We start from the raw sequence: 10479 nt of genomic DNA, 5'->3' as shown, positions 1-10479 counted from the left end.
CTGCTCCAAGGCCCCTTCCTTATCACACTCATTTCAACCACTCCTCTGACCAATTTCCCCAGAGACACAGCAGTGACTCCATTTGGCCTGGGAGCAAAGGGGTCTGGTGTTGGTGAGCAGTAAGCTGATTCAAAGGAGGAGTAAAAGTTGCTGCTACACAATGGGTGATGAGAAAAACATGGACAGAACTTCGTGGACTATAGGCACCTTAGCTAGCTAGCACACAAATGGCTCAGGGAGAAAGGTTCAGGCCATCCCACTCAGGAAAGATCTACTCCACTGACATGCTGGCTGAAGTCAGAGGAGCCAGTAATGGAACAGACAAGTAAAAGAACATCAGTCCTGGCCTCATCATCAGCTCAACAAAGGGCAATGGTTACCATCTATACACCCTTCATCACTGTCTTGTGTGCTTAGCTGTATATTTTAATTAACTTTCTCCATTTCCCTTTACCAATTACCACATAGACATTATGTATATAGTTTATACTGACAATGGTCAATTTAACAATACAGTTTATAGATCAAGAGAATACCAAGATTAAACCACAGTGCCACATGAGAGGAATGGACACTATTCAATAAGATCCTGGATTTTCTGATGGACGTATGTATATTGGGGATGTGATCTCATTTCCTGTTGTAAATTTGCAACTTATATAAATTGTGTATATGCAGATCAGTAGAAAATAGGAATTTTTCATGAATAGTCAAGAAAGTGTTAAGTGTAAAATTTGTTAAATGCTAGAAAGATACTGTATATGTAACTGTTCTAAGAAATTTATTTAATTATACTTTCTATTGTTTTATCTTCAAGGAGAAATATATACCACTACTTGATCAATATTACTTCATTAAGAATTTAATATACTTTATGAGAAATAAAATACAGAATCTGTAATAAATATCTCAATTTATTCAACAATATTAATCTAAGTAATCTTGATCATTACATAATCACAGCATTTACCAATCTGTGATTTTATGATTAAACAAACTTGTCACATTAAAAAGAAATTTATAGACAGTGGGTTTTTTGTATTGTTATAACATCTGGACAAGCCAACAACAAGAAAAAGGGAAACATCCTTAGAAGTGTATGTCACGCTAATGTCACTTTCTGCCCAGGCCGCAACACTGTTCCATTCTGACTTTTTTTCTTCTTTGGATTCTGAAAGCTTTCATACCTTAAAAAATAAAACGGATATTTAATAAATGTAGATATTATAATAGTGAGTATAATGGGGACTTGTAAACAGACTTATATACATAGATAAATCTACTTATATTTCTTTATCCATCTATATCTGTATTTCTATATCTTCTTTTTTGGAGATAAAGTATCAATATAGGCTGGCCTCTACCTCCTGGGCCAAAATATCCTGCCTGAGCCACCTGAGTAGCAGAATATAGGTACACACCACTAACCCCATTCAAAATTATATTTTAAGAGATGAAAGGAAAATAATTTTTAAAAAAACTCTGTAAAAGATTAAAGAAAGTTCTTACAAATATATTTTCAGAGCTGCAATCTAATTGAGAAGAGGAGCAAGGAGAATGAAGAAAAAATTTAGAAAAGATAAAACTGAATGGCAACGACTAATATAAAAAATAACATCTATTATTTTAAACAAATAAAAATTATTCAATAAGATACTATTTTTCTACAATTAAATTGGCAAAGGTTAGAAACACAACATTCAGGACTAGTGTAGGTATAAGGTGGGAACTCTATTCTATGGCTGAATTACACACTGTACAATATTTCTGGAAAGCAATTTGGCAATACTTTTTTTTTTGTACTGGGAATCAAACTGAGGACCTTGCTGTACTTTCCAGGCAGGTGCTGAGCTATCTCTCCAGCCCAAAAATATATTTCTTACACCTTAAAAAGTGTCAGTACCCTGTGATGCAACCATTTAAGAATCTAGGCAGACCGTCATTTAAATAGTCCCTACGAGGCTGCTTGCTCTGGGCACCTCGAAGCAACTTAAATACCCCAACTTGGATAGGCCCACAGCTCTACAACAAAGTCGTAACCTCTTTAAAATGTGTGCTTAGCTAAAAAGGAGGACGGCAGCACAGCAACATGCGCAGCGTGTTCTTATTTTGGTAAGAAAGGAACATATTAGCATACGAGGCGCATTAGAGTAAAGGAAATTTCTGTATTTTTAAACTTATCTTTCTTTTCTGAGTTTTCTAAAAAGAGTACATATTATTGATGTATGAATACACACATGCCTCACAGTAATGAATAATAAAACAAGAGCTGAAATATTTATGAGAAAAGAGGAATAAGTATTTCTTGAATTGTGTTTAATCCTTGGTACAGAATGGCTCCCAGGCGATGGGTCTCAGCCCCAGAGGAGGCAACAGAGGCAAGATGCCTATGCCTCTTAATGGCTTCGAGCCCACAAATGAAAAAAACTCAATGTAAATACACCTGAGATTAGAAAAACCTAATTTTAAAAGTGAAATGGTAATTTTCTCATCAATTTTGCAAACCATATAGCTGGCATCATGTAGAGCTCTGAACCAAAGCTTCTAAATTAATTCATTACAGTTAACTCAAATATAATCAAGTGAATTGTTCAATTAAAATTCAGTTTTGACCTCTGTATTCCTCAAGTTTCTGCATGTGTAAATGCTTATGTTTTTGCCATGCTAGGGATTAAACCTAGGGACTCACATATGCTAGGCAGGTCTTCTACTACATACATTTTTAAATCAAGAAATATATTTTTAAGAACTTCAAAAGTTTAAATGTATACACTAGAGGTGGTGGTCCGTGCCTATAATACCTGCACTCAGGAGGCTGAGGCAGGAAGATCGCTATGAGGTCAAGGCCATATGTAATAAGACTGTCTCAAAAACAATGAAACAAAATAAAAAATGAATAATGATGTCACCATATCTGTTCCATATCACAATCTGTTACTTACAGCTTGGCAAAATTCTTCCAGTCATCTTCACTAATGGACGGTCTTGTGTGACCAAGGGCAGTCATTAGATGTGAGTGACTAATAGCCAGACTGGTTTTGACTGGTCCTGGTTGGTTAAGGGATTCATCCTCCTTAAATAAATGAATAAAAAAAGTTAGCTCACTTTTTCCCAAAAGTGGCAGTTTCATTTCTTTTTACAGTTTTTCATGATACCATCCATTCCCTTTAGGTAACCATTTGACTTGTGTCCAAGTTTTTCAATTTTTGTTTATAAATATAGTTCATTTACAAACCGAAGAAATATGTATTAAGAAAGGAAAAACAACTTAGAAAGTTTCGGTAACTATAAAGAGAGCGGCAACAAAGCCATACTCCACTGTGGCTGCGGTATCTGCCTTTGATGACGCTGATGTCGGCTCGCAGCTGGTCCCGCCGCTCCGGCGTGAGCTCGGGGCAGCCTTCTTGGGAAGCGGTTCTGAGCGCCGCCGGCGGCTGCGCAAACAGCGGCTCTCGGCCAGGAAGCGCGGGCAGGTCCTGAGTCGCGGAGCCGGGCGCCGAGAGGCACTGTGAGCTCTGCAAGCGACGAAAGGAGGACGGTACAACAGGAAGGAGGCACAGGACGACCATGCGTTCTCGGGGCTAAAACACCCTAAAACACTCAATAATCCCAAGCATAGATCAAATGTAATTTACTAAAACTAAGCAAGCTTAAAATATGCTGGCATTCCAAATGCTCGCTGATGCCTATGCTAAAGAATTGGAGGGGCGGGGGGAACTGCCGGCACGAAGGCTTTTGCTTTCTGTCATGCTTGGTGACTCACGCCGCCCCACTCATGGCCACGCACGGCTTCCAAGGGAGTCCTGTTCTTTGCTGCAGATAGTTTACTAAGGTTCTACATTTCTAGACAGAAGCTAGGAAATGCAGGAGCGAAGCAAAGGCTAGAAGTAAAACAGCATCTTCTTATCCTTAGGAACAAAAATGGGTAAGTCTTATATTTTTAGAAAGCTGAATAAAGCAAGATGTCCAAAAATATAACTAAATAATCACACACCAAAAAAGTAACAGTGAACCACTACTACTTTTGGAGGGATGTACACTGAATGATAAAAATTAAGGAGAAAGAAAAAGTTATTGCCCATGCCTAATCTGAATATTTTCCTTGTTTATATATTACTACTTTTTTTTTCTGTATCTTTTTTTGTTTTTTGTTTTTTGTTTTTTTTTGCGGAACCAGGGATTGAACTCAGGCCCTTGCGCTTGCCAGGGAAGTGCTTATTCCACTGAGCCATCTCCCCGGCCCCAATATATTACTACTTTTCAATGCGTTTATATTTTCCACAAAGCAAAGATTAAGTTATTGCTAAAAAATTTTGACATTATATAAAATTTGTCATTACCCTCAAGTGTTCTGATAGTAAAATTTCTACAAGTACATCTGCTAACTAAAAAGCTTTTAAACGCACTAATTAAGACAGGTAAGCCAGAGGGAAGCCAAATCACAATCACTAGTTACTTTGCTTGCCCTTACTTGTTAAAGTTGTTAACAAGTGCTATGATTTGTGTCTAGAGGTTCCCCTAAAACTTCATGTACTTATGGGGCGACTTCTAGAGTTTGTGATTAATTCATGTTCCAATGCTGGGACTACGGGTGTGAGTGCTACACTCGCCTGGGGCAGACAATCTGAATACAACATAAGGCAGAGGGACTTGTTCTGCAGTCACTGCTGTTGCTGTTCCTGCCTTTTGTCTTTCTCTGTGCTCTGTGCTGTGTTCTGCCACCATGAACAGCTGCCCTCTGCCTTCCGAACCCTGCCCTGGAGCCAGCTGAGCATGGACTGCGCCTCCACAAACTGTGAGCTAAAGAAACCTTTCCTTCCTTCATTTTGGGTGTTGGGTACTTTGTCCCAACAACCAGAGAAGAGCAACTAAATAACAAGGAATGAAAATTACTAACTAGAGTAAATGAGAAAAACAAGACTTTTGTTACTGAAGAAACAGCCAACCGTTAAAGGCCTGGCGAAGAGAATAATGAATGTCTAACTTTACACCAACACAATGACATAGCTTTACATTTCAGAACTACATAAATAACAGCGCAAGATACCAAATCAGAAGAGGTTCCGTTTCCAAGTTCTGATTCATAAGAGCTTCCAAAGTAGAGCCGGTACATATTAAATTTTGATTCATCTGGAAGGATCTCTGACATCTCCAGGGAAACAAGAGACTGATCTAAGCCGCTTTCTCCATCTCCAGCTGAGTCATCAGAGCCACTGCTGTGGTTAAGGAAGACCATGGAGGACAGACTTAGGTCACTGTCAGAGCTGTAACTTCCGTCCTGAGACACACAAAGGGAGAACCTGTTGTAACATCTAAAAATCCAGAAAACACAGAAAGTATCCTAATAGAGTGATACAATGAGACCTGAGGCCCTTTCCAACAGGCCTTTATTAATTCCCCAACACTTGTGAGACAGACAGTTCAATTTCAACTCTAAAGAGGAAGCTCAGTATGATAGTGCACATCTATAATAAACCAGGTTGGTGGCCTGCCCTGTAGCTCAGTTCTTTAAGTGGCTGCTTCAACAAAGCAGTCAGGCTCAGGTTGCTGGGGTTCGATCCCCACAACTCAAACCTGCCAAACCTGCCCTGAAGGCATTTGGAGAAAAAAAAAAACAAAACAACCCTGTAATAAACCAGGTTGTGTAAGTGCTTTCTTATGAGACAGTATTCTACAAATATGTGACCTTTTTTAATAGTGAAAAAAAGATTTTAAAATTTCAACAGCTTGCCAAAATAAACAGCAAAACTTGAGTTTCTGGTTTGGGAACACCAGGGCCTGCCAAAATCTCTCATAAAATGTGGGGTACAAGAACATACATAAAAATATATGATAAAGTCTATGAGTGGGGGCCTGGCCCTAGCTCAGGCCTTTAAGTGGCTGCTTCCACAAAGCTGTCAGCCTCAGGTTGCTGGAGTTCGAACCTCACAACTCTCCCGCTGGCCAAAAGTGCCCTGAAGGCATTCGAGGAACAAAAAAAAATAATAATAAAAAAATAAAGTCTATGAGGTAACAAATAATCTACTGCAATAACTAAGTCAGAACACCATCCTTAGAGAAAGGCAGATGCTAGCGCTGGGATGCAGAAAGGGCAGAAAACCAAGAACACTGCATGGGAACTCAGGAAGCAGCCAGGAACCCTGAGGACAGAGCACCAGGGCACAGGTGTCACGCACGAGGGGTCTCCTCGGCAAGACTGGTGTAATTTTATCTTTAAAATAAAACTGAAGCTGATTATTTTTAGAAATTAAAGTATAAATCAAAGAACCTTAATCATTTTTCTGTCAATACTAATTCTTGATATGTCAATTTAAATATCTTTCCCCCCAAAAAATAAATAATATCCTTCAAAATACCAACACATTTTTGCTAATATTAAGAATGTTAAAGAAACAGACACCAAATTCTTCAAATTACAAATTTAAATGTCCATGGTTTAATGGAAGTGTTAAAAGTAGTATTTTTTAACAGTGAAAACTGCTCTTTCCCTCTGGCAACGGCCTGACGCCCTCCTCGTGTAACTGACCTGCAGTCCGCTGCAGAGCAGCCTCGCATGTAAGGCCTCCAACTGGGCGTTGTAGAGCAAAGCTTTCAGATCCGCTCCGGTGAAGGAGTCGGTCACGGCGGCCACGTGCTGAAGGTCCACATCATCAGCCAGAGGCAGAGGGTCACTGAGGACGTTTAAGATCTCCAGACGCGAACCCTGGGGCAGGAAGATGAATTGATGTAGCAAATAAGAATAAAGGTAAACATTTTCTTTAACTGTATCTTAGGACTTTTCCATTAGTTAACTTTATATATCTAACAAGCTTTACAAGTATGCTGAGAAATATACTGCAAGTCTACACAGCCTATCTTCCTTGGAAATTTTTCCTTAACAGAAGTGACACAGGTAGGAAAAAGAATGAAAATTCACATTCCAAACTAACCAGATTGCATGTGCCAGGTTTATGATGGAAAGATTCAGCTCTCACATTAGTAGCAATTCAGATTTTTGTTTGTTTCTAGCCTAAATGTAGGGCTAAAATTAGAGAAGGCAATCTAGTAGTTAGATTTCCCATTTGTATTTTATTTTTGGAATACTTTTTTCATAGTTATTTGTTTAAGAATATTTAGAAATCATTGCACTTTGGTCAGAAAAATAATATATCTCATAATATAAAAAAATAAATTAATAAAAAATAAACTAACCAGGTTGTGGTTAACGTCTATAATGGACAAATGTGCCAGTAAAACGTTAGACTATTTTAAATAACTGTGTATGATATCTACTCAGGTATTTTATGCCTCTGACTATTTATGTCTACTCATCACTCATTCATTCATTCATTCATTCATTCATTCTAGAGCTGAACACAAAAGCTGGCCGAGTACGTAACTAAAAGAGTGCTTCTGTGTCACCTAGTTACATGCTCACTTTTCATAGGCCTGATTGTGTACAAGTTTTTTTTAACAAGAAACAAAGAGGCGTGTGCTGCCTAAACAGACATTTGAGCATCTAGGTAGTTTGCCTTTGTCCTCCAATTGGCCAACACTGAAGAAATAAAAACCTTGCACATTTGCACAGAAACAGCTGGGTCAAAAACAAAAAAAGAAAAAAGAAACAGCTGGATGAGACAGGCTCGGCAGGTCACCTGATCTCTGCAGGGACTAGAGCAGAGATGCGAACCCCTGGCATGCATGCATCAGAGGGCCATTTGTATCACTGAACGTTCTAAAAGGTTCACTATCATTAGACTAAAGCCTTTGCCTAAAAAAACTGGTCTTCTAAGGACAATTGCTATTACCTGGCAGAAAAGTTCACAAGGAAAGAGTGTGGCATTTGTTGGGTTTTGGACTCTAAATATGAAATTGTCACCTGATCAGGAGGAGGACAGTATACACATTTATCTAGTCGACCAGGCCTGAGAAGGGCAGGGTCAATCAAGTCAGGGCGACTAGTAGCAGCCAGGACATAAACACCTGCAGGGGAGAAAACACAAATGAAATCCTAAAACCTGGTGAACTTTTGTGGTAACAGTGGATTTCTCCATTTTAAATGGTTACCCTGTAAGCCTTCTACGCCATCCAACTGAGTCAGGAGCTGGTTAACTACTCGGTCTGTGACTCCTGTGTTGTCATGGCCTCTTCGAGGAGCAATGGACTCAAATTCATCAAAGAAAAGAATGCAGGGCTTTGCAGCTTGTGCTCTGGGAAAAACAAACCATAATTTGTATTTGAAAAAGCTTGAGACTTTGCAATCCAGAGTGTGCATTCAATCTTGACAACGAACATTACAAGAAAGCAAGGCACAGGTGACTGTCTTCATTCTTCATGCTTGGTAGACTGGGTTAAACAGAGAGCAAAGTATTTCTCTAAGACTCACGTTTTCTAGACAGATAAATGAGGGACGAAAGCTTGAGTTGTGGTCAGTAAAGCAACGATTTTTATATATGCTCACTGTCCACCATCACTCTTTCCTGAAATGCCTCCTTATTCTTCTGGCTCACTTAAAAGCTGGCAAGCTCATTATTTTTGTCCTGTTTTGTAAGGGTTTCTGAAAAATGTATTTTCTAAACAAATCTTTTTTTATTTATCTGCTGCAGGGTCTCACTATGCAGCTCTGACTCCGTGATCCTCCTGTCTCAGCATCCCCAGGGTTGGGATTACAAGCCTGTGCCACCACGCCTGGTCTAGGGACTGCTGCACCCAGGGTTTGAGGACCAGCATGGCATGTAGTACCAGGGACTGAACCTGGGTACTTGTGCTGGCCAGGCAGGTGCTGAGACCACTGAGCTATCTTCCCAGCTCTGAGAAATGTAATTTAGTTACTTATTTATTTTTAATTTTTCTCCAATTTGAACTTTTTTGTGGTACTGGGAATTGAACTCAGGACCTCTCATATGCTGAGCATATGCTCTGAACTACACTCTAGCCCAATTTTAATTATATTAATTTATTAACTAATCTTGTTTTAGTTTATTTAATTTATTAATTCCATCTCTGGCAAAAGGGGGACTAGGAGAGCTGGAAAATAGTCCCTGACACAAAACAGCTATCATGTTGACTGAAAAAAAAAACCCAAAAGCTATCTAGGTAAATACTTGATATTTTGTGAGGCCACAAAACCAGCCTGGGATTATCTATCTGCTCCCTGACTGCCATGCAAAATTCTCCTAGAACACTTAGCCCAGAGTTTGATTTGCACACCTGTCATTCTAGCTTCTCAGAAGGCTGAGGCAGGAGGACCACACATTTGCCAGCCTGGAAACTGTAAGATACTATCTCAAAAACAAATAGACATACATACATTTATGTATTTATTTAGTATGTATATATGTATGTATGTATTTACTATGTTTTGGTTTTTACACAGGGTCTCACTATGTAATGAGTTCGGGTTGTCCTTGAACTCAGTGGGTAACCCAGGCTGGCCTTGAACACATAGTAATCCTCCAGCCTCAGTCTCCTGAGTGCTGGGATTATAGGTGTATGCTATTATACCTGTCTAGACGGGTAATCTTAGAGTTATGGCATCTTCTTGGTGAACTGACCTTTTATCAAGATGTAGTGATTGTATTTCTAGTACTGCTTCTGTTTTGGTAATGTTCTATTTCTTAAATTTGGTAATAGAGTCACAAATCTCCATTTCATTGTTCTTTTAAAAGTTATGAGCTGGGCATGGTGGCACATGCCTGTAATCCCAGCACTCAGGTGGTTTGAAGCAGGAGGACTGCTGCTTTAGGCCAGCAGGGGTTACAAAGCGAGTTCGAGGCCAGCCTGGACTACAGAGCAAGACACTGCCTCAAAAAAAAGGTATGTTATATATTATATTTATATTCTCTTAATTATATACTTAAAATTTTCAGAAAAATGAAACAAAGTAATTTTTAATTTAAAAATTCCCTATAATCCTATATTTGAATAATTATTTTCATCTTTATATATTATCATTCATATCCTCGGGCATTCTATGCATATCTAATAATAGTTATACTCTATTTTAATTAAATTACTCATATAGAATTTTGATTTATAAGACATAAATTAGATATTTATAAAAGAGAATTTAGGCCACAAAAAAGGGACTAAATCAGGGTCAAATATTTGCTCCATGCAGGAATCTACTCGCAAGCTGACACGGGCAAGGCTGGCACCCTGAAGGCTACCGCTGAAGGGCCACAAGCTTGAGCCCCATCTGGGCAGCTGAGTGACTCAGCTTTTGTGTGAAGTAAAAAAAAAAAAGCAGAACGCCACTTTGTCATTAACCTTATTTTGGAAAATATGTATTTTTTCATGAAACTGAGTTAGTGTATTTTTAAAAAATATTTAAAATACTTTATTTTTTATGTGTGTTTTTATTGTTGCTGTTTCTCTCTTTTTTGAGACAGGGTCCTGCTGTGTAGTTCAGGCTGATCTTGCACTCACATCAATCCTCAGCCTCCTGAGTGCTGGATTATACGTGAGGGACACCACAGCTGGCAGTTTTCATTCTAGTAC

General features: G+C 38.8%; 1 protein-coding gene across 2 annotated transcripts in view; it reads right to left on the bottom strand.

Annotated features, from left to right (window-relative positions):
• Positions 1–864: 864 nt before the first annotated feature.
• The window catches only part of Pex1 (peroxisomal biogenesis factor 1), a 51009-nt gene continuing 41394 nt past the window's right edge, over positions 865–10479 (bottom strand). For both annotated transcript variants that reach the window (XM_023706518.1, XM_004646244.2), the window contains 7 exons: positions 8047–8189; positions 7859–7962; positions 6527–6703; positions 5048–5278; positions 3315–3515; positions 2943–3073; positions 865–1187 (listed from right to left, as the gene is read on the bottom strand). In XM_023706518.1, the coding sequence (XP_023562286.1) occupies positions 1103–1187; positions 2943–3073; positions 3315–3515; positions 5048–5278; positions 6527–6703; positions 7859–7962; positions 8047–8189 (1072 nt within the window). In that variant the 3' untranslated portion in view covers positions 865–1102. The remainder of the gene's footprint in view (positions 1188–2942; positions 3074–3314; positions 3516–5047; positions 5279–6526; positions 6704–7858; positions 7963–8046; positions 8190–10479) is intronic.

This window comes from Octodon degus, unplaced genomic scaffold, assembly GCF_000260255.1.
Source record: "Octodon degus isolate 3935 unplaced genomic scaffold, OctDeg1.0 scaffold00262, whole genome shotgun sequence".
NCBI lineage: Eukaryota > Metazoa > Chordata > Mammalia > Rodentia > Octodontidae > Octodon > Octodon degus.
This window is presented reverse-complemented; position numbering and strand designations above follow the sequence as displayed.